We start from the raw sequence: 26,020 nt of genomic DNA, 5'->3' as shown, positions 1-26,020 counted from the left end.
CCCGGACTTGTATTTTAGTTTACTGAAGTAGCAGTCACAAAGCGGCATGATTGTTGGCAATATTCGGCACGTTTTCGCTGAAAAAAAAACTCAAGCAGCTTATCAGCGTGATTGGGGTGTAATGTCTTTAAGTGACGCCTGAATTTATTTGGCTTCATGCTGTCCGCTACCAAAATTTTTAGACACAGTAAGCACATAGATCTTTCCTCGTCTGCCACCGCAGTCACATTGAAGCCGAGCGCTACATACGCCTCGTCATATTTCCTCCCTGAGAATGCTCCCTGCGCAAACTTTGCCAATGAGAGCGCCACTGCCCCCTAATGTAGTGGATGTGCAACTGCACATTATTTTAGGACAGTAAAAAAAAAAAGCATGTTCCCCGAGGTCAAATGCACCCCCCTTGACGGAGCCTCGCGCGCCCCAGTATTTGAAAAACACTGGTTTAAGACAACATTTTGCTGGCGCCAGGCAGAATCCTTGTACCGCCAAAATTCTCTCCTGTCAGTCGACAAAAAATATACACACACACACACCACCACTCATCACGATTACGTTTCGGCGCATGACAGTCGCCGTCGACAAGTATTCTCTGGCCAAATTTTGGTCCCAGCACACACACACACACACACACACACACAAACACATTGACTGACCAATATGTATGTATGTGAAAAAATATGAAATTAAATTGTGACATGGGAGGTTTCGATTCAACGCCAGCTATTTGAAACAATGTTCAGTATGAATCATTTAGCACTGCACTAGTTCTACACGACTGAAAATCACAATCACATTCATAAACATTCATTCATTCATTCATCTTCCGAACCGCTTCATCCTCACTAGGGTCGCGGGGGTGTTGGAGCCTATCCCAGCTGTCTTCGGGCAGTAGGCGGGGGACACCCCGAATTGGTAGCCAGCCAATCGCAGGGCACACAGAGACGAACAACCATGCACACCCTCACTCACACCTTGGGACAATTTAGAGTGATCAATCAGCCTGCCATGCATGTTTTTGGAATGTGGGAGGAAACCGGAGTACCCGGAGAAAGCCCACGCAGGCCCAGGGAGGCCGGAGCTGGAATTGAACCCGGTACCTCTGCACTGTGAAGTCGACGTGCTAACCACTGGACTACCGGGCCGCCCCCATTCATAAACAGAATAGAAAATTAAAAGAGTATTGTTTTCTTCCTAAAGGCTAACCTTTTGAATACAGTTCATTGGCATGTACTTAATAGCAGCCTTTTTATTGCATGATGGTGTGAGCAGGTTGGTCATGTTGCAAAAGCTTAGTGCGAGCGTGTAATGGGCCTTAAAAGGAGGGTCAAGAATGAGGCTTTCCTGGTCCAGCAAGAAGACAGCTCTGATTAATGAGCAGGCAAAAAAGGAGGGGCTGTGCAAAGGGGGGGGGGGGGCAAACACAGCGGAGAGCAGGGAGAAATCTCATTCTCTCTTTCCCTTTATCTCTTTCTCCCTCTCCCCTGTGTCTGTCCCTACTGCAGACTTCAGCAGTTTCACAATCCCCCAAAGCGGCCAGACAAGCGGCCCAACAGGCAGTGCTGCTCAGTTCCACTCACACATGAACGGCAGCAGCACAACAACAGGAAAAGGGCCTCTGTATTTGCTCGCAGGTCCTGTCTCCAAGCTCCCTGAGACTGGATCTTGTTATTATCATTATTACTGTATACTGTAGCTCAAGCTTGAGATAAACTTTCAGCATACCAACACTCTTCGTTTTGTTTATGAAATGTTGCAAGAGCAGATACGGGGAGGGGTTTATTTAAAGGCTTTCTATTTTGTACAATGGCTCTGCTCATCACTGCAGAGAGGGTAGGAACAGCTGATGTGGTTGGCAATTGAATTGCTGTTAAAGACTGACCCCTACTGGTCGTTAGTCACAATGACTTTAAGGCGCGTTGATTGCAACAACAAACTGTTCAAAATGATTTTGTTTAGTGCTTGTATACTCACCATTCACACAACACTGCGTGCACCTGCGCATTGCACGATACAATAAAATCGACAACATAAAGTCTGAATTTTGAAATATAGTATGTGTGGGTATGTGGTTGAGATGGTAACCAAAACCAAATGTTTTGAACGCTCTTTCCGAGGTAATGGACACAATTGAAATACAGAGTAAGACTTCTGGGACTGTGATACTCATTATTGAGCATTACTTTCTGGACTGTCAATAATAAATATTGCAGAGCTTTTACAGTGGAACTCATCAGGTTGTGCAAGTGTACCGAACATGGTGGATAGGAAGTCGGTGTTAGCTGAAGGTGAGCCCTGAGAATACAGACCAGGCAAGAGTTAAGCAAGGTGATAACATTTGTATTGCTCTTAGCTCCAGTGAAAGCAAAGAACATTGTAGTACAGTCAATAGACTTCACTTACTGTAACGGAACTGATGGCCCTTTTGTGTCAACTAGTGTTCCAATAATACTGGGGTTTCAGTTTGTGGTCCCAAGTAGTTTCACTCATGCAACATCGTATGTTGTTGGTATGTTGTATTTAATGAAGGCACAGTTGTATTTAGGGAATGTGGTCTTTTGAGATCACACTACATTGATCTCAACTCAATGTGATAAACATGTGAATAAAATCCCTGTTCCCAACTTAGGACGAAGGCCAAATGATCGAAAACAACGGCGGAATCGCAACAACAACCGCAAAGACAACAAGGGGGTCAGAAGGGAGAAGAAACGAGAGCGTGAGAGGGCTCGAGACACGGGGGACCGCCAAGACAGCAGGAACAAAACGGAGCACAGGCATCGGCGAGGTCATGACCTGGAGCCTTTCTCCCCCAAGGAGGGCCTTGTACGGTAGCTCTGTGGACATGTTCAAATAAGTCTAACACCTCCCAAAACCTTCCTCCTCCTCTTGCCTCTCACCCACTCTTTGCCCATCTCTACTCCTGTCTGCGGGGGTGTCGCTGCTACCTGTACGATTTGAATAAACTGTTAATGCACAAGCTGGATTGGGGCATATGGAGCCTAAAGGTTGAAAGTGTTTTTATTTTTCTGTGTTGCGACTCTTCCTTTACATCCACCACTGACTCATGTCTCATTTGAAAAATGAAAGCGCCGCTGCCGAGACTGCTGCTGGTACTAAAGAACAAAGAAAACATCAGCGTGTAAAAGCAGTGAGCTTGTTGATATGGTTATTTAATGGGACTCTGGTACAACGATGTGCTCTTGGATTTTGAATCTAGATTTTGCAACATTATGTAGAACATTTTGTTTATTTTTCATGACTTTTAGATCCACCTACTTTATTTTATTTGGTGAATATTTTTTAAAGACAAAGACATAAAGAGAGTTTGTTCTTGCCATCTTGTGAGTGTTTCCTAATCATCATAGAAATTGATGTACTGTAGTGGAACCTTCATTGCCCAGTCAAAGAAAGCCAAGCACCTGGACAAAGTTCACTCTGACTGAACCTTTTCACACACATTTTGTCATGGAAACAAAACAAGTTCTATGCGTGTGAGAAAATAAATCAAATTCACCACCAGGTTTTTCTGGGGGTTTTTTAAATGGACTTGTGCTGCTCAACAAACATCCAAAGCCACCTGTATGTTAAATAAAACTATAATGGGTTTCATAGCCTCATCTCTTCTCTGTTCTTTTGGGAGTCACAAGTGTATGATCAAAGTTGACATGCAATAATTTGTGTACCAAACTATCAGTAATTTATAAAATGTTTACACAATGAGAGGCCCAAAATAGTCACACCCTCCTTTGTGGAGTTCCTGTGTTCTCCTTGTGCTTGTGGGATTCCCCCAGTTGCTCAAGCTTACTTCCACAACCTCCAAACCTTTTTTTTTTTCTGATTGCTTAAGCGCATGGCAAAACATTGTTGTCTTTCTTAACTCTTCAAACCTTTGTAATTTTTTTTTTGGATCATACAATTAACACAAATACATTAGCTCACCCCCTCCCCCTCTTGCATTTTCACCCACCAAGTCTAATTCTCACTCTTCCTGCTTCCTCCATTCTACTCCACACGGACAGCAGAACTGTCTGTGGCTTCATGCTCAGGCTTTTGCAAAGTCAACTAATTATGTCAAACACTTTTCTCCTCTGACAAAATTTCCAGACAGTTGGTAGAATAATGTAAATAATTGCCATGAATGTGCATAGTTTTTCAAGAAGTGTATTGATCATTTGGAAATTCAGTGTAAAGCAGTGAGTTGTGGGTTACAAAATAACAAACTCAGTACAAAGCAGACTTTGTGGTTTTAGTTTTGCAAATTCAGTGAGTGGTTTTGCGAGAGATATTAGTTTTAGAAATTGTGCGACAAGAATCACTGTTGGAGTTTAAGCATTCAGACCAAAAAATCAAGGGGACAGCATTATTAATTTCAATAATGTGGAAAATATTTAAAAAATATTAAATACGGCGCGCCTCCCCAACAGGAGGCGGCCATGTTTCAGCAACGGATACCCAATGGAGACTAAACTTGCACTTACTCCGTCACTTGAGGGACGAGCTAGCAGAAACTGTTGGTAATTGGATTGGATAAACTTTATTGTCAAATGTACTGTATGTGTAACATACAGCACAGATGAAATGTCTTCCCTCTCAACATAAAACAAGAGGAGCCGCTGCTTGATGCCACTTTGCTTGCATCTCTGCTCAAAAATTTGTGGTAGGTTTGTCAAGTCTTATCTCTCTGAAGTACCGTTGTGCGCGTTCTTCAATTTGCACATGGTCGAGCTTAGTTAATTGCATTCTATTACTTCACCACGAGATGGCAATAAATTCTACACACTGTACCTTGTAGTGAAGAATGGAAACAGTGGGATGAGTACCGGTAATTATTAGTGAAGCTAGTGGTAGTAGTAATTAGTAATTAAAAGTCTATCCAGCTTTGTGCCCTAAGATTGATGGACCAGAGTGGTTGGGACCGGCGCCTACTCACTCATGACGTGAGTGAGAATCAGATATTTAGGGTTGTTTTATGAAGGTAATGTAGGATATTATCAAAATGCATTACCCCACAACTAAAAAGGGACATGCCAGGTGACTTCTTGAGCAGGGGCACTGCGAGATTTCACTCCATGACCTCACAATGCATACAAATATTTATGACCTTCTCAACAAACCATCCTCTGATGGTTTTGCAGCTCATTCCAACCATGAGCCCATCTCCAATCTTGTTATGGAATCTTTGGACAGCTCTTTACTTTTTACCATGGTGGTGTACAGACTGGAAGATAATAAGAGGATTCCTAGCATAGGTGTGCTTTATACAGATCAGTTGAGCTCAGGTGTATTGTTAATTGTTTAATTAGGCCAAACAAAAAAGATAGTGTGTTTTCGGTAACATGACATTTCAGCATCGGGTCGGTAGGTCGGACAAAGTTTTTTTTCCATCAAAAATTTAAACAAAATAACCATAAAACATAAAACAAGAAGACATTGAACCCGCCGCCGCCTATTTAGTTTTCTCCCCGCTCCGGACTCGGGGGGCCGGGGCGCGCCGCCGCCTACGCCGACGTCCTCCTCCGCCCTCGGTGTTTACTCGGCCCGTGGTGTTCATCAAATAGTTCGCTGATTTTTCTCGATACATCAATGGATGTTATTTTCTTAACATTACAGTGCGAGCATGCAACTAACACAGAAAACGCGGTTTAAACTGTCGTCGCAGATCGCGGCCGCCGCCATGTTTCAATGTTGTTGACACACGACAGGGCAAACGACGCGCGCGCTCAACTTGAATATCGCGAGAGTTTGCACCGATGTAAACCCTCTACACAAAAATGTAGACTAGGGTTGTTTGAAAAAAATGCCGACCGTAAAGTGTTTTTTCATCCATCCATTTTCCGAACCGCTTGATCCTCACTAGGGTCGCGGTGGGTGCTGGAGCCTATCCCAGCCATCTCCGGGCAGTAGGCGGGGGACACCCTGAATCAGTTGCCAGCCAATCGCAGGGCACACAGAGACGAACAACCATCCACGCCCACACTCACACCTAGGGACAATTCAGAGCGTCCAATGAGCCTGACATGCATGTTTTTGGAATGTGGGAGGAATCCGGAGCACCCGGAGAAAACCCACGCAGGCCCGGGGAGAACATGCAAACTCCACACAGGGAGGCCGGAGCTGGAATCGAACCCGGTACCTCTGCACTGTGAAGCCGACGTGCTAACCACTGGACTACCGGGCCGCCCAAGTGTTTTTTCGACGTAGAAATTCTCGGTCGGTCGGGTTACCGGAAACACACTACATTTTTTTTACGCCTTATGCAGAGCGGTGTGCCACATGGTCATTGGATGGATGGCTTTGACTCAAATCCAGCCTATTATCATTATCAAGAAGCCTTGAGAAATCAAGACCTTTTTTTCCCCCCATTTGTGAGCAGACATAAAATTTCAGCATTACAGTATTTCAACTCGGGCAGTCCACGTTTACATATTGTATCATGCTTCATGAAACAAAGGGATGTGTAGGAAGTGGTAAAGCTATTGATTTGGTTACATTGTTGTTGCAACCTGCACTTGAATTTGTGCCTTTACAGTCTGGTATTAACTCCAACCCGTGTGGCACAATTATGTTGTGGTGAATGAGTCCCAAACTGCCCGTCAAAATATTTAGTCAGTTTATACCTGCAATTACAAAAGGAAAAAAAACTGTCTTCCATATACCGGTACTTATATTGATGCTTCATTTGCCTTTACCTCACTATTCTATAATGCATAACAGATCTGATAGTTTGTTGCAATAAACATAAATGGTTGAGAAATACATTTGAAAAGTACTTTTAAAAATGCAAATCAAATCACAATTGAAATGCTGAGGAAATCACAATTAATTATATTCCTGAATCGTTAAAACCTAAATTCAATGAAATTAGTGGTTTGGTTTTTTTTTGGAAGGGTGATCAGTCACTGGTCATTGACCCATCTCACTTGTCTTGATTTAAAATGTAATCTACAATTAAATGTAAAAGTAGTCACAGCATGGCCAAACACGAGTTTAAGTGAATTTGTCGCGTTTCATTAGAAAATGGAAAGATGGCGGTGCTGTGATGTGAACATGTTTTAAATGTCTCCATCTTCCAACAAACCTGATTCACATGATCAGCTCATCAGCAAGCTCTGCATAAGTATTATCATGATTTTGATCATTTCAATCAGGTGTGTTGGAGGAAGGAGACATCTAAAGACCAAGTGTGAAGTAAAGTTGGCCAACCATGTTTTTGAGTAATATCAATGGCTGAACAATTATAAGCATATTTCCGTAATTTTTTTTAACGCAACCCTTCCAGATTCTTTGTCTAACCTGTAGCAACGCCCTTGACAACGAAAATGCTTTTCTTCGGCAATCTTCGGAAATGACGTCACATGGAGAGATGCGAGGGAAGTCCTTCCATTGAACAGCATTGTTGCATTGCTTGTTGGTAAGATGCCACGGCGGTGTGTGGCGATGTGTTGTTCGCAATCGACAGAAAAGTTGTGCCAGTGGCCGAAGGATAGCAGGGCACTTAAATGGACATCTTTTATTCACACGAAGCGAATGAATTTCACGCCATCATCGACGAGTGGTCACCTGTTGGAGAGGGGCCCTTGAGGACCAAAGTTGGTGACCCCAAAACTATCGTATATGGACATTCAGTGGCCACATAATAGGCTCACCAGCACTTGCTAGTTAGTCTGTTAGTAAATACAAGATACCCCCCCACCCAAAAAAACATTGACAATAATACAAATCTGGTCATCTCATCGGATTGTGGAAGATTACCTACAACTGCCCACAAAGTAATGTGTTTTAAAAAAAAAAACAGGCCTTGCCGTATTTTTAACCTATTGTTTATTGATGGTCACTGGTGTTTTACTCTGTGACATTTTTGAGCATGAAAATCATTGATGACAGCATTTCATCTTGAGCAATGATTCATACTGATTTACGAAAAGAAGTGAAATGTATATTTGCAAAATAAGACATAAGAGAACAGTGCACAAATTGTAGCTGGATGAAACCACATCTGAAAAGATAAGGGAAATCCCATTGAGAGAAAGGGACAGCACAATGGTCAAAATCCATTCAATTTCAGATCATTGTTCAAGTCAAAGAAAAGCAACAGAGGAAGAAACACTGACAGATGTGGAGTTTCGTCAAAGAGCCTTTTAATTTAAGACAGGAAATACCAATGACAGTGGCAAGCTGCAGCTACTTTAATGTCCCTGTTTACTTCATCTTGGCCACAAAATCTTCGCCCTTCTTGATGGAGCCCTTCAGCTCATCAATGGCGTCAGCCACCAGCTTCTCCTCGAAGGGGGACAGCTTGCCGAGCCCGAGGTTTTTCTCAATGCCATTCTTGCCAAGGAGGAGAGGCGTGGAGAAGTACTTGCATTCTGTCTCCTCAGACCTGACAAAGGCACATTCTACCACACCCTCCTTCCCATTCATGGCATCCAAGACGGAAAAGGTGAAGCGCGCACCAGCGTATGCCATGGAGAGGGTAGCAGAACCAGCTCCGGCCTTGGCCTTCACCACTTCTGTGCCGGCATCCTGGATCCTGAGGGTCAATGCCGACAACTGGTCAGCGGGGAAGTCCACTTTGGGGGTGCACTGGGAAATTAGGGGAATGATGGTCTTCCCTGCATGACCCCCGATGACAGGCACACTGACACGGGCTGGATCAAGACCTTTCAGCTCAGCCACAAAGGTATTGGCTCTGACAATGTCCAAGGTGGTGACACCAAACACTCTGTTAGGGTTGTATAATCCATGCTTCTTCATGACTTCTGCCGTTATAGGTATGGTGGAGTTGACAGGGTTAGCAATAATGCATATCATTGCTTCAGGACAGTTGCGAGCACAGGCATCGGCCAACGTGGCTACGATGGTAGCGTTGGTGTTGAAGAGGTCGTCACGAGTCATGCCGGGCTTTCTGGGCACACCAGCGGGGATGACGACGACTTCGCAGCCCTGCAGTGCAGCATCGAGCTGGTCGGGACCCATGTAGCCGCTGACCTGCGCTCTTGTTTCGATGTGGCTAAGGTCTGCAGCCACCCCAGGCGTGTGAGCGATGTCATAGAGTGAGAGTTGACTCACCAAGGGGCTGTTCTTGAGGAGCAAAGACAGCGGTTGGCCTATTCCGCCAGACGCTCCCAGCACCGCCACTTTGGCGTGCTTCTGCGACGAGGTGGACAAGCTCCTGGTGAGGCTGATCGTAGGTCTTACGGCACGTGAAAACATTTCGCGATTGTTTTGTCTTTTCTTCGCCGAGCTTTGGAGTAGCACCCAACAAATCCCTCTCCTCTGTGACACCAATGTCCTCTAGCAGCTCACGAACAGGAAGAGATGGTCGCTGTCTGCGTTCAGACAAATCTCGCGTTATCCTACGTCACGTCAGTTTGCGCAAGCGCGCGTTCCTCTGCGTGTTGGAGCCAATAGTATCCAGCTGCAGACTCGGAGGAGGTAGTTTCAGGCAATGGTAGACATACGCCGGAAGTGGCTGTGGTAAGTTTTGGCAATTGATTTTCAAAATAAAATCCCAGAGTGGCTGTGGTAAGTTGAGGCATTTATCTTAACTATACACTTATCAAGACTTATCTATAAATATATATAGATATATATATATACGACTGCAAATGAAAGTGAAATGTTCATGAATTGTACTAGGGAATTTAAATTATTTTATCTTTCTTTAAAAATTAAGTTAAGATTATTAATATTTTTTTAATCAAACTAATTTGAGATAGAATTACTTATTTGATGACCTACTTTGCAATACAACTAAAATTAGTAGCTCTTCGACTCTGTGGTTAACATAACAGGTTTGACGAGTAGAATCAATCATTCATAAGGTTTTAATATAATACAATAATTACAAAACACCTGGCTTTTTATGCATTATGATAAATTAAACAAATTCTGAAAATATCAATATCACACAACTTCAAACCAGCATGTATGAAGCTTGATGGAACTGTTCTTAAGTTTAACAAAAAAATGGCTAAATTGAACCAGATTCTGTATCCCCGCCAAAATGTATACCTATATTCCCTAAATGATCCATGTCCATTTCTAAAGCACTGTAGGATTCAAAAATAAAACACAAAATGTATTTTTGAAAAAGCACTGCTCACTCACTCCCCTTGTTGTCGCAACTCCTTTTGGATCCTCTGCTCAAATTCCTCTCTTTCACTGAAATAAGGTTGTAAAACATGAAATGCAACAGAAACTGAAATGTTTTGAAATGTATTATTTGGTACATGAGAAAGGGAGTAAGGATATAATTGCATTTTAGTTGAAAGAGAATTAGACAGTTTACTCTTACCTTGTGTGTAACGTTTGTCCAACGATAAATATGTGTTCGGCATGTGCCACTGAGACCTTGTGGGTCACGGCGAGACCATAAATAATAGCCTATTAAGAGAAAAGGATTTGTACATTGTGTGAATATGAGTAATGAGGACCGGCTCACTCAGGGACACCTTCCCTGGACAGTGCTGGCAGATCATTTCCAATGGGATGAGGTGCTTAGGAAATTCCTTTTCCACTGATGGAAGCCTTAAATGTTCAGGGAGAACAGCGGGCAATGTTTTGTTCTGGAGAAAGTACAGTACTCAATCATCTTTTCCATTTTTTTTCCATGTGTCTTGGTGGGTAGGCTAGGTCCTTATAGTCAGTCTCGTCATGTTTGTCTTTGTCCATTGCTGCTGTGGATTGCACTTCCACCTCATCAGGAGTGCGTACTTTCCGAAACAGCTCCCGATTTGTCTCAAATAAGTGCCATTTTGCTATGTATTTGTGTGGACATGATCTGTTTGTTTTTAAGCAAGGACAGTGCCATGTATTTTTTTTTGTGTCATAAGACACCATGACTCTCCCCAATCGGCTGAAATATGACACTGTAGGTTCATAAATCGATATGCACTTTTTGGACTGTGGAGTTCCAATGTTTGTGTATACAGACAATGGAATGTTGTTTTCTTTGGCATGCTTTTGTCGAGCAAGGCAGAGCAGCTTCTTGTCCTCAGCAAACCACTTGCTGCTAACCATCTCGGACAGAGTCTCCTTCAGCACATGGTGTGAAGCATACAATGAACAGTATACTATGGACCAGAGGTGTACACCCTGATGAGAAGGCAATCCACTCCTCAATGCAAATTCAATGTTTCTCTGGCAGTCGGATGATTCACATGAAACATGCTGATTTTCACCCCATATTTTAAGGTGAACATGAAGGGGAATACAAGTACTACAGTACGACTTTGAAACAGCATATATTCCATTAATGGGATCAATGCACTCATTCTCGAGGTGGTGCATTGCTGTCACATCATTTTGCCTTTTAGTGTGCTTTCTTTCAATAGGCCCTTTAATGTTTTTCTTATTGAACATAATACGGCAGATGGGACATTTTTGAGTAATCTGTTGATGACGGATTTTTATCATCCGTCCACCTTGCGGTATGGGCACTGTAGGTGGCGAGGCACTGTGTGGGGCAGAGGCAGGCAGCACAGAGGATGCAGCAGCACATGGCGCAGTAGCAAGAGGTGCAGTGGAGAGTGGGGCAACAGATGGGGCAATGGATGATGCAGCCACATCAGGCAGCACAGACGGTGGTGCATCAGCAGGTGGCGTAGCAGTAGAAGGTCCAGTAGTAAAAGGTCCAGTGGTAGAAGGTCCAAAGGTGATTTATGAAGGGTGCCCGGAGCATTATTATTCCACAGCAATAGATGCAATGGAGGTGCAGCTTTGGTCGGCATTGTAGCCCACATCTATGAATGGTATACCCTGTAATAGAAAATAGAGCTTAAATGTTTTAAATAATCATTTACAATTATCATAGACAACATCTTTATAAATGATCAGCTACAGCAGGTCACTGAGTGATTGGTTAGGAGCCATCCAAATAAAAATTATCTATACTGTGACTCACACAAATTGTGTCTCGCAAACTTACCTTCATGTGATACTGCTCGGTTAAAAATGGCCCTCCACATGGGCCATTAATGGGCCATGCAGGCTGGCAGAATGGACAGTGGTACATACTGCAACATGTGTTGCATTTTTGCAGCTCAGGGACAGATGTCCCTCGTTGTATTGTGACATACATCTGGAAAATAAAGAGAATGAATTGTGAAATCTACCATGTCAATATAATTCTACAGAAAACTAAGGCTATAATAATAAAAGTATGATTTTTTTTAATTGCTACTGTCAAAAGTATTAGGGATCCCATACGACGTTGCGTGTTTTTCCCAGTGCTTTTTAAAGTCACAAAGAAACGAAGAGGACATTAATATAGAGGTACAGGGAAAATAATGTTACGTAAAATTCTGCATTAGCACAGATGCATTTAAATCTAATATTTTAAACTGATCAACATGACACAATGCGCAGTGAATTTGTAATTGAATGCACATATTTTGCACTTTTAGTATTTCTTTGACGTAGCCCAAAGCCCTTTAAAAATGACCAGTATTTATTTACCCATTCACAAACATACATATATTCATCCGAAATTAAATTATTAATGTCAACGTCGTTTTGACATTATCATCTAATTAATAAACAACTAGGCGTGCTAATACATTTCATCCTCACCTGCGCTATACTGTATATTCTATCGTCGAGAGAATGTGAGTGTAGCCGGGATTCAAGTTAGCATAAAGTTTTCATTGACGCTCGTCGACTGAATATTACCGTCGTAGTTGTTGTCGTGCATTAAAATAACACAACTCCGTTTTAATTTTAGTTGATTTTGCTGTTAAATTATCTTACAATTACAGGGCCTTTCAAACTTTTTAAGATCCACATGCGACTTACTTCGGAATCGGGCATTATCCTTCTGACGTCAAATCCGGCGCAACGTTACTTGCCTCAACCTACCTTTCCCTGAATCGGCCTCCTCCGGGTCTGCAGCTGGACTCTGCTCGTTGGACCTTTTCAAATTAACCTCTAATCAAAACAAAATACGCAACGCATTCTGGAGAAGGGTGAAAGGCGAATGTCCAGTTAAGGTTTTACACGTTAACTGATATGTATCAGTACTTTATCACGTAAAGTATAACATTCTACACCTAAACACCAGTTACTTTAGCACATATTTCAAGTAATTCAGCAATCTTTGTATCTCTTCCGTTTGATTTGACATTTGCGACACTGTATTCAATATTACTGTAGTCGGAAATGGATTTAATCAATAACACTGCGTACTTCTCACTTTTGTACAAAAGAATAAATTGACAATTCCCTAACATGACGAATAAACGCTTTTCTTTTTAGGGCGTTTGTGTTCCTTTAGATTTACTGTATAACTGGAACGTCAACATCTCGGATGTGACGTAATTGATCATCGAAATTCCGAGGTAAATTGAATGCGTCTCTCCACTTTCTTTTTATCCGGTGGAAAACAAACCCAGGAAACGGTGGAACGTGTTTGATTGATTTTTGGAATTGGCGCCTCTTGATTTAAATGTAGCTGTTCGGAAGAAGTCGACAACGACATTATCAGTACGGTATGTTCGTAGCAGCTGCCTGAACAGAGACGCGAAAGGAAAGGTGCTCCTTGTTGTTAATGTCGACCTACTAAAATAAGCTAGCGCCATCACATGAACCCCGTCTATTTGCTGGAGTCAAATTACTGCCCTTAGCCGAGCTAGCCGTAGCAAATAGCAGTTGCGATAGTAGAGTCCATCGTGAACACCAATTTGTTCAAGTTTGTGATTTAGCCATTTTACGTATTCGTTTGAACGCCTTTTCTTCGTTCGTTTCTCAATCGTTATTTCATCGAGTGCATTCGCACTGTCATCCACCACAGGGAGGTGGATGTAAATATTACAGCGCTTCTCTTTGTTGTCCTGCAGTTGGTAACGTCCGTGAGCTGCTTTTTCAGTGGCTTTAACGTTGCTTTTTAAGGTACTTTTTTCGGTGCAAAGAGGCCACCAGCATCAACGTGGAGCGATTTGCCGACTCTATTGGTGCCGTGCATGTCAGACAATTAACAGAGTGGCCCTTTGTTCCAAACACTCGTTCATGTTAGCAACAGCTGTGTCCACTGTGTCGAAATTCTTTGTAATGTCACGAATGAAATGCATCTTGTTTATCAAATGCGTCATAAATCTTAACGCCAGGAAATTCTAAATGTATGGTTTGTCTTGACGATGAAAATTCACTTTATTAAAAATGCCATACTTTCTTGTGGACTACTTATAGGTCTAATTTGGAAGGTCCGCCAGCACGTCTCATGATACATGAACATTAAGGTGACTTAATGTGAGTATGCATATTGTGTTTAAAGCCCCTGTGTTGGTTGAGCTTGTTTCCCATAAGAAAGTCATATTTTCTCTACCTTTTGTTAGTTTTTTTTTTGAGGGTGTGCATGGAACATGGACACTAAGATGTTAGCTTGTAGCAGTGCTTCTCAATTATTTTCTGTCATGCCCCCGTTAGGAAGAAGAAAACATCTCGTGCCGCCCCCCTCCTCGCACGTGACTATAAATAGTATAATTTGTCTATAAAATTGTTATATCTGCATAACACTGTATTCTTATTAAACTATAAGAGAATAAAAAAAGAAAAAATATGGACCAACTTATAACAAAGAATAGCTTTATTAACTGTAACAGAAAAGATTTAAAGTGCATCTGAATTTCAAAAATATAAATAAATCCTTAATTAAACCGTACACATTTTTGACTGACCATGTCAACCCATACGATACTGAAAAATAAAATTACATAAAATCAATAAATAATGTATACAAACTGATCACTAACATTAACTCAGGAACACAATATTTAAAAAAAAAACTTTAACCTGCTGAACAAAAATATAAAATAATTTGTGGTGATATTTTTTAAGTCAAAGATGATGTCTGGATGAATGGCTACAATGAGCATGTTTTGCAATGCACAGCTTTTCGAAGCGAGGTTTGAATCAGGACACAGCAACTCTCGGCTCCTGCTCAATTTGTAGCCGGGACCTGTATTTTAGTTTACTGAAGTAGCAGTTACAAAGCCGCATGATTGTTGGCAATATTCGGCACGTTTTCGCTGAAAAAACTCAAGCACCTTATCAGCGTGATTGGGGTGTAATGTCTTTGAGTGACGCCTTAATTTATTTGGCTTCATGCTGTCCGCTACCAACATTTTTAGACACAGTAAGCAAGACCGATCTTTGCTCGTCTGCCACCGTAGTCACAGTGAAGCCAAGAGCTACATACTCCTCGTCATATTTCCTCCCTTCGAATGCTCCCTGCGCAAACTGCCAATGAGAGCGCTACTGCCCCCTAATGTAGTAGAGTAACTGCACTTCTTTCGAGGACAGTAAAAATAAAAAAATAAAGTTTGACCTCCCCGAGGTCAAACGCGCCCCCCTTGATGGGAGCTCCCCCTGGGGGGGGGGGGGGGCGAGCCAGTGTTTCTCAAATAGAGAAACAGTGTTTTTCTATTTGAGAAACACTGGCTTATAGCCATTAGTATATATTAAAAAGTCAAGTCAACTTTATTGTCAAATATGCTCTATGTGCAACATACAGCACAGATGAAATTTCTTTCCTCTCAACCACAGTGCAACCAACAGAACATAAAATAACAAAATAATACAATACAACACAACACATAAGACACAGACAGTCATGCAGTCTTAACCACTTTTTCTGCATACACTTTGTTGTTAGAAGCAGTTATAGATGAAAGAGGAGAGAATCTGAGTTTTATTTTCAAATAAATTGATTTTATATCACGCTAATGTATTTTCAGTTATTCTCTAAAAATGTATACAGCGCACATTGACTGCTCACCAACGCTCATTTTACTTTGAAGTCCCATTAAGCAGACGTGTATTAAATGCAAACACAAAGGAGCCTACATATTTCTTTGCACAAATGCAGATAATCTAAATAAGAGGCATAAGAATGTTTCTCACAGAAATTGGTGAAAAAAATAAAATGAAAAGATGCGCTCTTCTGTAATGTAATTTTGAGAGCATTTTGTTGTGCAGATTTCACAAGGCAAAACCAGAACTTCCGACTGTATTGTGAAAGCAAATCACATTTGTCATATTATAAGCATCCGGTAGACTATATCCGTCCATTTTCTGAATCACTTATCCTCAATATGAATATACTAATCTTCTCGGCTACTCCTCCCGGTTGACGTACTGTTTCGCGTTGTGTATAACATGGTTTTATAATCATTTTCTCTCCAGACACTTATTAAAGTTGGATATGCTCTGCATTCGCGCAGTTCCAGCGAGACGTCTGTGGTTTACTCGGTTACCCAAGCATTTTTAATTCCGGTCTTTCACAATGACATGACATTAGCTTGGCAATTGGAATGGCTTCTCTGGCTTTCCCTCTGTTAATCACACCTCGTAATCCCTTCGTGAGAATGAGGCTTGGAAGAAGTGTAGTTTATCTCCTGCCATTGGAGGTGAGATGACGGAGGCTTTGACTACTGAACTGCAACGTGTTTAGCAGGCAGTAGTAACCAGACCAAGCTTGTTGCTAAAATGGCTGTCACGAGCTGCAGCGGCGTCTCGCCTTAATCCTGCCAACTTCCCGCCTGTAGGTGACATAAGCAGCCCAGCGAGGCGTTGCGGGACTATCTGCACCATTCAGTTATCACTGTGCCGGAGGGGAACTGTGATTCTCACTTTTGCTATTCTTTGTGTTTTGTGAGTCTCACAATTAAAAAAAACGTCTGTGCTTGTATTGTTTGAAGACATACCCAGCATGCCTTGAGGGCATAAAAATTATTAATCATTACAGGTTTGTTTTTGGTAGTTTATTCTTTAATAGTATTTATTTGCATTGACCCAACTTATTAATTTTCCATTGACTCTTAGGTTGAATTTTGCACTGTAGGTTTGTTATGTACGGTGACGCACGGTGTTACAATTCACGTCTCTGTATCGTTGTTCACTGTGCCACTTGGTGGCAGCCGTGCGGCGTAGGATTGGTAAGTGAAAGCATTGGTGTAAAAATCAAGCTGCATTTGACATCTTAATCGCATGCAATTTGCTGCAGGTGACAAATGACGATGGACGCAATAAAATATTTTCTATATCATCTTCGCGATATATGTCGTCAAATTGCCCAGCTCGAGTTTTCAGTAGTCTCATATACTATCCATTACAATGTGATTGCTTGAACAGTGTAAAGTTTGTGAAATCTTTTTAGATCCTAATCCTGCTTTCACCGTCTTCACAACAACATCTCTGACCTGGCTGGAGTGTTCCTTGGTCTCCATGATGCTCTTTGCACTTTAAACAGCCCGTCGAGGAGGTGCATTTATCCTATCAGAGCCTATCACAGAGCAGGTGCATTTATCCTGAGACTGATTACACACAGGTGGACTGTATTTATTAGCGATGGTGAGATGAAGCCTCATGAACCACCGAAACCTTTAGCCAACTGTGTGATTCATTTACTCGACGGCACTAGCAAGAGTTCACTAAAATGTACTACAGTCTCGTTTCCCCCGACAAAACAAGTGATGAAACTGTATTCGACATAGGTATGTGCTTGTGTTACAGTGCTTTGTATTAGTTCTTTTAAATAGATACAATTAAAAAAAAAAGTTCTGGTTTTTGGGTTGAGATTTCTCCTGTCACGGGGCACAGATGATCCTGGTGTAGAAAAGGTACATGAGGGCCACTTTGAATGAATTAGGGGAATTATGTTTTTGTCGTTGCCAGTACTGCGGTGGATTTTCATGTTTGTCAATGTTCAGTTCTGCCAAGTATTTCTGAACTTCAGTTGTAGCATTCACTGTCACAGATATTGATGGGGTTTCTGACACAACTCCCAAACTGGGGAAAAATTCTTTTTTTTTTTTTTTTTGCTCGTTCCATTGTTCCAACTTGCACATATTTCCATTGGAGTGAACACAACACAAGCAGTGCGATGGATTTAACATGTTGTTTTGCACTTTTTTTATGGTTCAAATGACACGCGGCCTAACCGCTAAACCAGATATCCACTTCCTGAATCCTTCACATGGTACGGTGCTTGAAGGTTTGAAGGTCATTGCTTAAATCACCGATCCACGCTCTGCTTCGTGGCTGCACACCGCACACGTTGAAGTCTGTTCATTTTGCCCATCACCACTATTTATCATTATCAGTCATTTAGCTCAACATTGAATAATTCAGAAATACTCTGAACTTCTGCAGTGAGATGGCTGCACTGACCCGAATAATATTGCACACCCCACTTTTCAGTGTGGTACTGTACAAGTACCACTGTATTTAGGAATTATGGGGGGGGGGGGGTTAAACAGATTTTCGGAAGTACAGATGGAAACAGTTCAAGCACGAGCTGCCGATTGATTTCGAACGTAGGTCATGTTTGCAAATTAATGAGCTCTGCCTCTCCAAAAACATACACACACACACTCTGAGTAGTGCACGGGCGCCAAAGTGAATTTCCACACCAAATAATGGTCTCGTTTTTGTCAACCGGAATTTCCATTAAAAAAAAAAAAAAGTTTCTTGCCTGGTTCAATTTACAAGGGAACCCCCCCCCCCCCCCCCACAAAAAGCAAGGTAAAACTGCAATAGATTAAGTTATAATCACAAATGAAAACTTAGAGTGTAAGTAACGGAACCGCAATCTTGTGATGCATTCTGTAATGATTTTATTTTTCTCTCATCTCAATTCCAGTACGTGCTAAGGATGGCTAGCTGTGGGGAAGTAGACCACTCTGTTAGCTCACTTCCTCCAAGTAAGAAAGGCGGCGGCGGTAACAACAGCAGCAGCAATGGTGCCGCTGGTAGCGGGAGCAGTACCGAAACATCGTGTCCTGGCTCCAACAACACGTCCCCGGCGCTCTCTGTACCCGAGTGTGCCATCTGTCTGCAGAGCTGCGTCCACCCAGTGCAACTCCCATGCCACCACGTCTTCTGTTTCCTGTGTGTAAAGGGGGCATCCTGGCAGAGCAAGCGCTGTGCTCTCTGCAGACAGGAAGTGCCGGATGACTTCTTGGAAAGGCCCACACTTCTCTCTCCAGAGGAGCTGAAAGCGTCCGCGGGAGGTCGGGGCGGGGAAGTGAGTGATCACGCCTGGTATTACGAGGGCCGCAATGGTTGGTGGCAATATGATGTACGAACCAGCCGGGAGCTGGAGGACGCTTTCTCCAAGGGCAAGAAGACGGCGGAGATGCTCATCGCTGGGTTTTTGTATGTAGCCGACTTGGAGAACATGGTGCAGTACAGGCGTAATGAACACGGACGTCGGCGCAAAATGAAGCGGGATGTTTTGGATATTCCTAAGAAGGGAGTGGCTGGGCTCCGTTTGGACACCGAGGCCGTCACAGGGGCAATTGGGGCAGCGGGTCGAGAAAACTCTGCTGATGGAGCCGATACCACAGCAGCTGGTGTGCAACAGCAGGGCGCGGTCCTCCCTTCCACGACGTCAGCCCCTCTGCCCACTGCAAGGCCTCCAACTCACTTGGGCGGTCAACCTGGCGGCAGCAGCCCCGCGCTGGAGGACGCTCTCTCACAACTCCAACTCAGCCACAGGCCCACTCCATTTCATGAGCGATCTGGGGCAGGTGAAGGAGAGGAAGAAGATGAAGAGGACGAGGCTTCACCCTCCAGGTCCTCTGACCCTCACACCTCTGTGGACGAATCCGGCTCTGGAGACTGGAGCGATGACGAGCAAGAAGATCATGATGAAGGGGAAGGGGGAGGCAATGGTGAGCATGAGGAGCCATGGGAGGATTGGCCGCAGAGGCAAAGACTGAACCCCGAGGACAGAGCCCTCCCTGGCGCAGAGTCCATTTCCCCCCCTTCATCATCTACGAGCGGAAGGTCCCGAATGGCGGATGGCCAGTGTGCAGTGACTGAAGTGTGAAGTTTGTCCGAAATCAAGTCACCGTTTGGTTCCATTAATTTATTCTCTTTTTTGTGCTCTCATTCATTCGTTCACTGCTCACAAACTGATTATGTGCTCGAGCAGCTCTGACGGGCTGCTTATTTTAAGTCAGGAGCTCCTGTCGTGTAATTTGACGATCTGCGACATGTCTTGAGAGCGAGTGAGAATGGGGTCGTTTGAAACTGCGTCATTCTCACTGTGAATAGCCGCATTCCAATCATCATTAACTCTCTCAGCTAACATGGCACACATGGAATTCAACATGTGGCTGTTGACTAACGCCCAACCTCTCGGATAAGTTTGCTTTCAGAATTAGCAAATTGTGAATTTTCAGTACACTTGTGTATGTGAAATCATCTTGAGGCGGTCTGTGTCTTTTCTCTATCGCTCATGAGGCGCCAAGTTCAAATGTGTGATCTGACAACAGTAAAGTCTCCTGATCTCTTTTACTCGCCATTGAGTTTTGATATAGGCATTTGACCTCTCAACTGCTGCTGCAAATATATATATATTTACACACATTTCGCACTACAATTGTTCAAACTCTTGAAGTAATTGGAACTTTAATGTTAAGCATTAGTGTTGTACATTTATAAGTTGGCTACAACCCGAGTATCCTCACTGATGTGTTGCTAAAATAGAAGGTGAAACTGGTGCATGTTTGAAGAGAGTTATTTTAACGCTACATGTGACAAGATGCTCTTGATATTTTGGGTTTGGTGTGGCTAAATGTTCTTTGGTTTTAAATCCGATGAGTAAGTAAATACATCAAGCCGTTCCGAATCAAAAAGTTTGAAGTTATTCTACGAGCTTAATCTCCTCCGTTGTTACCACTTTAAATTGATTTTTTTTTTGTAATAATTTTCGCTTGGCAATTTTTTTACTTGGGTTTGTGAATTTAATAAATGGTCATTTCATCATCACGTAGTCTTTCTTTTTGCCCTAATAATATGTGTGACTTGTAATTGTTTTCCTTTACAACACTGGTGTCAAAGTCATGGCCCGGGAGCCAGATCCGGCCCCCATGTCATTTTATGTGGCCCGCGGGAGCAAATCATGTGTGTTGACTATCATGATTCTTGCTGAAATCTGTACCGAAATGTCAAATTGTCATGGGTAATGAATAACATTGAGATTTTGCACCGGCCCTCCGAGGGAAGCCATAACTCCGAAGTGGCCCGTGACAAAAAATGAGTTTGACACCCCTGCTTTACAACAAATTTCGACGGACAGATAACATTTGTCACAAAAGCATCCCCTTTTGAATCCAAAATAAGTATTCGTAGTGTGGTGAATGTTCACCATGTCTCTAATAAAACCAAAACAACTACATTTACAAGGTCAAGGATTAGATGAGAAAATAAAAATGAAAACACGGCAAAAAAGATGGACATGATTTTTTTCCCCTCATGAAGCGTGACACCCTACTATTGTAAACCGTGTCAATGAAACACGCTCAGAACAATTTCAGGTTAGATGACAAATGACAGACTAGTTTCAGACCAGTTTCTCTCGGTGGTTAAACATCATCCTAGTTGTTAAAATGCACTGCAGCAAGGTTTTATTCATTCCAAGTTTGACCGACACAGTTTCCACTGTTGGGTTTATTGCAATGATGGAAGTCTTTTGCATTTGACTGGTCAATATGATGTGCTCATTTGTATTTCGACTTGCTGCTAAGTGCCTGCAGGTTGGTTGGACCACCCCAAACAGTACTAAACACCTCCCTCTCAGTCCTCAGAGCCTCCGTTAGAGGGAGCTCTCGCCCTGACAAGGCGACCTTTTTAATAGCCTGGATAACTGCTGGTGGCCCTTTCGTGTAGTGACCGAGCCACTTCTCCGCCTGCTGTCGGACAGTCCCCACACCTTCCTCGACCAGGGGGTCTTTGAGAGCTCCGTCTGCCAGCCTAATATGAAGGCCAAGTTCAGGATCCACTTTTGAAGCACTGCAGAGCAACTTGAGGCAATTCTGGCTTCCGACAAGATGGACGAGTCGAGCAGCTCCGCCCCAGCCTGGGACCACACCCATGTGTTTGTGGACAAACTGGATCACACTGCCAGGTGCCATTAATCTGAAAAACAAGTATTAGACACAAATGATTTTATGAGCAAGATCAGGTTATCCTGTTTGACGAAAAGGTACACAAAATTCAAGCATATCTCCTTCTCTTCCAAGCCAGGTTCGCAAGAGCCCGAGCGTAAGTCTCGAAAAGACTATCTTGTGAGCAGTGTGTTTCAGGGTTATTGTTCCTCCCAAAACTGCTTGGCAAACAGTTGAAGCTGACAGTTGAAAGTAACCATGCCAAATAGAGGGACACCTGCTTGTGTTGAGCGTTTTTTATAACGTGTCATTTACCACAATAAAATGACAAGGAGAGGAGTTAACGATTAGAATGTACTTAGCATGTAAGCTAACTAATAGTCCAACTTCTATTTCTTTGTATTTTCCAGTCTTCTGTGGCACGACCCTGGGTTAGTGTAAGACACTCGGAGTCGGGATATTTCGCGTGCGTGTGTTTGTTGTGCCGTGTTAGACGCCTCGAGTACATCACATACTTAGACGAGGAGGAAGCAATCATTTCACACTGTTTTTCCTTGCCATGTGTGGGGTCCCTAATATTTTAAAAAATGATGGTTCAAAATTGGTGTGTGTACCTGAAATCACAGGCAGTGGTAAGTTCTGCGCCTCCGCCCAGAGCTCTCCCTTCCACAAGGGCAACGGAGATCAGAGGAAGCCTGCACTGGGAACACCACATGGAGTATTGTGCTCCAAGTACATAAAACCGCGTAAGCTTTAATGGTGCGGCATAAAAATGGCCCCTTGCCTGAGTAGTCTTGTCAGAACATTCTGCATAAACATACACATCTCCATGCCATCCTACAAGACAAAAGCAACATCACTTAAGGAGAGAATAATTTACATCCACAATACAAATAACTAGTGGGAGTTTATCAAGAGTCCCCGTTACACAGAAGCAAACTATTTCCACATGAAAAGCAATACAGGTCATCTATTCTGGATGACCAAGCAGCTGAATAGGACACGTAAAAAAAAAAGAAAAAAAAGAATGTGTTCAGAATAATTCTTCACACTTCCAAAAATTTGCCGACTTTGATCGTATGAGAAGTACTCTGCTTAAGGGTGTATGCTTCAGAGCTGCAAACTTTTAGAGTCATACTTGGGGTTTGGATAATTCTTTGACAGCATTGAGGTCCGATCCGGAACAGAACGTTCCCACAGCACCCTGGAGTATGAGGCCTTTTCCATCGGCCCACTTTTCCAGGAGGCTCACCTTTTCCTCCAACTGCACCATCATGGTACCTGGGATAGAACAGCACAATTCCCAACTATTAGTGAACTAAGGAACACATTTTACATTCGAAAACCTCATGACACACCACCAAACCTATTTGTCAAAAAGAAAAAAAGGTTGATCCACCGGTTTTAATGGTGTCATTTCTCAACTTAACTGAAAGAGCATTTAATCGTCTCTGCCTGTCACTATACGCTGCTGGCATAAATAGATGAACAAAGATTTGTAATTCATGATTTTGGACCAATGAAATGAAATGCGATACTTTCCCACAGCATACCAGTTGATCACTTAAGATAAGAACCCCTTTATTAGTCTCGCAATGGAGAAATTCCCAATTCACAGCAGCAAAGTTATGAAAGGAAGAAGTAGAACAACAAAATATAGGAGCTGCTGGAAAGGCAGCCACTCTCGCGGCGCCATTTTGAAGTCAAAATAACAAAAATAACACAACACATAGGACACAGACAGTCGTGCAATCTTCACCACTTTTCTGCTTACACTTTGTTGTCTGAAGCAGTTTTAGATGAAAGAGGAGAGGATCAAAGTGTCCTTTCACCAGTGGATCAGAGACGTCATGCTGAAAATGTGCACACGTCTGCTACAAGCTAAGTTTTGAAAACAAACACGAAGCTGTAGCGTCCATTGACGAAAAAGAGATTGGCTCACATCTCCTGTCCCATGTAAATCCACTTCAATTCCAAGCCGCGACTCCCAGTTCCAAATCCGCATCGGCGCTCCGCGCTAACGCTCCTTTCTTCTCATCGTCGGCTCCTCAAGCCTTGCATCCATCTAGCCGCAAACAGTCCAACAGCACCGATCTCTCCGCTGAACAAAGCGGGGGCTGTTTAAAATGCTGGCCATTACAGTCAAATGGCACCGACATTCCTCCCAATCAAAAACAGTGCTGGTATACCCATGCTGCCGAGAAGGCGCAACCACCAAGCACCGAGTCTCCTCCTTGATGAATGTCATGGCCAAAAAATGCTGAAAAAAGTCCACATCAGGTCCACACGACATAACAACAACCACAAAGTGACAAAGCAAACACAAAAAAAGCAAGGCTCATGAGAGCACTTGTCGACGGCTGCCTACTCGGGCGCCATCTTGACTTATGGCACACTAACGTGCCAATGGCAGACTAGGTGGGATTTTCTAGTTTACATGTATTAGCAAAGAGAAAAGACATGTACAGAGAGGATATCCGGAGTTTTTGATCAAACTTAACCGGTAAAGGCATTCATGTGGGATGGGTTGTTGATTGTGAGGACGGCAATGCCAGACTCCTGTTTGGAAAGATCAATGGAACCTCCAGGGAAGCCCAGCAGCTTGGCCCTTGTTTCCTCCTGGTCAAAATCCTTCTCGGTGTAAACTCTGCCACCCATCTGTCTCTGCCACATCCTTGAGAAGATATGGCATGTTAAGTCACATTGAACCAATATGCAGATAATTGTCTTCTGCATGAAATAACAAATGTCAATTGAAGACCACTCTGACAATGTCAAAATGAGCATTACTATTTTTGTCAAGGCATTTTTTTGTTGTTGTTGTTGCAATTGCATCTCATTGACTTGACATTGAAGCTTTTGACATTAGAGTGTATTCGACAAGGGGGAAAAGTCTCTCATACCTGGCCCAGCTGCCACACACATGACTCTCCCTCAGGAAATGACGCCTCACTGCATGGATAACCATGATCCTTCAGCATGGACATGAAGCAGAAGCATAATGTTTACATTTACTGTACATTGATGGATTTGGCTAAACGACCATGAAAAACAACAATTTCGTTGCTCTCTCTCTCTATATATACTCTCTCTATCTATATATATATATATATATGTGTGTGTGTGTGTGTGTGTCGATTCGATTCACATTGTGAGTCGATTGGAAGAATCAAGTGATTTGATAATAATCAAGAGTAAGGAAAAACTTGACCCTCCCGATGAGTGAGCTACTTTTGTGTTATTTGATGGCTCTTACCATCACGTGCTGTGTTAAAGCTTGTGCTGTCACGTGAATGCGACATTTGTCTGACTCCGGGTCGAATGGGCGAAATAAATGTGAGTAAAAACACGGATGTGTGGATACTTAGAAACGGCGTTCAGGCGGATTTAGCATCAGCGATAAGAAAATATTGTCACACAGTGTGTTTGTATCGGGGACATAACATGTTCTTTACTGTGAACCACATATTTTAAGTTGTAGGGTGAGTTGCGTGCGAACACATTGGTAGATAACGATCTCACTTTTGCAGCGCAAGTGGACAAAACTAACCTTGAACGTTGAAATGAATCTCCGCCGAACAGCGAACAGAAAGTCTTCTCCTTTGATTTGAATGGCGCTTTGCAACCAGCAATCGGGCGCATCACCGCCACCTACCGAACTTGTGTGGATCAGCAGGGTTAGACTTTAAGCACCAAGGACCAAGGTGGTTTGTTTGTCGACCCGTCGCAAGCAGTACGGGCAAGTGAATTTTCTCTGCTCCCAAATTTGGACTGAAAACTAGTGGGGCAATGTAAAAAGCAACGATTTGGGCCATTTCAACCCCTGGAAATTTGCTGTGTTTTTGTTTGTTTGTTTTTTGATGGAATCTATTTTAACTTTGACATTTGATACTACGTACAATGACCGCCCTCTGCAGAGACCCGCAATTGAGGATTAATTAAGTTTTTAAAACGGACCCTCGAGGATAAGCGGGTCAGATAAGGGATGGATGGATGACATTTTACTCGGTGTGTGCAGTGACAGGGACGTGTGTGCTTACCTTCTTAGTTATTTCTTAACCGACTGCCGTTTAGGGAAACGAGAGCCAATGAAATATTTATGCGTAAAAAATAGAGATACTGTCCCACGA

At 42.9% G+C, this 26,020-nt stretch overlaps 4 protein-coding genes and 1 long non-coding RNA gene across 11 annotated transcripts in view; 2 read left to right on the top strand and 3 right to left on the bottom strand.

The window, feature by feature from the left end:
• The window catches only part of rspo3 (R-spondin 3), a 34,181-nt gene extending 30,564 nt beyond the window's left edge, over positions 1–3,617 (top strand). The window contains exons 6-7 of one of the 2 annotated variants that reach the window (XM_086114497.1): positions 1,503–1,631; positions 2,627–3,617. In XM_086114497.1, the coding sequence (XP_085970623.1) occupies positions 1,503–1,631; positions 2,627–2,832 (335 nt within the window). In that variant the 3' untranslated portion in view covers positions 2,833–3,617. The remainder of the gene's footprint in view (positions 1–1,502; positions 1,632–2,626) is intronic. The other variant, XM_086114498.1, reaches the window with a different exon arrangement.
• Positions 3,618–8,121: 4,504 nt separating this feature from the next.
• mdh2 (malate dehydrogenase 2, NAD (mitochondrial)) lies at positions 8,122–9,353 on the bottom strand. Its single transcript, XM_086114457.1, has one exon. It carries the CDS (start codon positions 9,211–9,213, stop codon positions 8,200–8,202), a length of 1,014 nt encoding a protein of 337 aa, XP_085970583.1. The 5' UTR covers positions 9,214–9,353; the 3' UTR covers positions 8,122–8,199.
• A 456-nt stretch (positions 9,354–9,809) lies between these two features.
• On the bottom strand, positions 9,810–12,874 carry LOC147203294 (uncharacterized). The gene is made up of 3 exons (XR_015101074.1): positions 12,796–12,874; positions 11,930–12,082; positions 9,810–11,760 (listed from the first exon to the last, which is right to left on the bottom strand). It is a non-coding gene; the product is annotated as an uncharacterized LOC147203294 (long non-coding RNA).
• A 149-nt stretch (positions 12,875–13,023) lies between these two features.
• rnf146 (ring finger protein 146) lies at positions 13,024–20,769 on the top strand. 6 transcript variants are annotated; one of them, XM_086114392.1, is made up of 3 exons: positions 13,024–13,337; positions 14,185–14,244; positions 18,638–20,769. In XM_086114392.1, exon 3 carries the CDS (start codon positions 18,650–18,652, stop codon positions 19,826–19,828), a length of 1,179 nt encoding a protein of 392 aa, XP_085970518.1. In that variant the 5' UTR covers positions 13,024–13,337; positions 14,185–14,244; positions 18,638–18,649; the 3' UTR covers positions 19,829–20,769. The 6 variants fall into 6 exon arrangements, with proteins under 6 accessions (XP_085970518.1, XP_085970516.1, XP_085970517.1 ...); XM_086114390.1 differs by lacking the exon at positions 13,024–13,337 and adding an exon at positions 13,345–13,487; XM_086114391.1 differs by lacking the exon at positions 13,024–13,337 and adding an exon at positions 13,363–13,530.
• A 336-nt stretch (positions 20,770–21,105) lies between these two features.
• echdc1 (enoyl CoA hydratase domain containing 1) lies at positions 21,106–25,782 on the bottom strand. Its single transcript, XM_086114397.1, has 7 exons — positions 25,441–25,782; positions 24,794–24,862; positions 24,392–24,564; positions 23,029–23,171; positions 22,675–22,727; positions 22,505–22,585; positions 21,106–21,921 (listed from the first exon to the last, which is right to left on the bottom strand). The coding sequence occupies exons 1-7, from the start codon at positions 25,530–25,532 to the stop codon at positions 21,504–21,506; spliced, it is 1,029 nt and encodes a 342-aa protein (XP_085970523.1). The 5' UTR covers positions 25,533–25,782; the 3' UTR covers positions 21,106–21,503.
• Positions 25,783–26,020: the final 238 nt, after the last annotated feature.

This window comes from Hippocampus guttulatus, chromosome 6 (assembly GCF_054856545.1).
Source record: "Hippocampus guttulatus isolate MCC_2025c chromosome 6, RoL_Hgut_1.0, whole genome shotgun sequence".
In the NCBI taxonomy this organism is placed as follows: domain Eukaryota; kingdom Metazoa; phylum Chordata; class Actinopteri; order Syngnathiformes; family Syngnathidae; genus Hippocampus; species Hippocampus guttulatus.
Note: the sequence above shows the minus strand (reverse complement) of the source record. Positions and strands in the feature narration are given on the sequence as shown.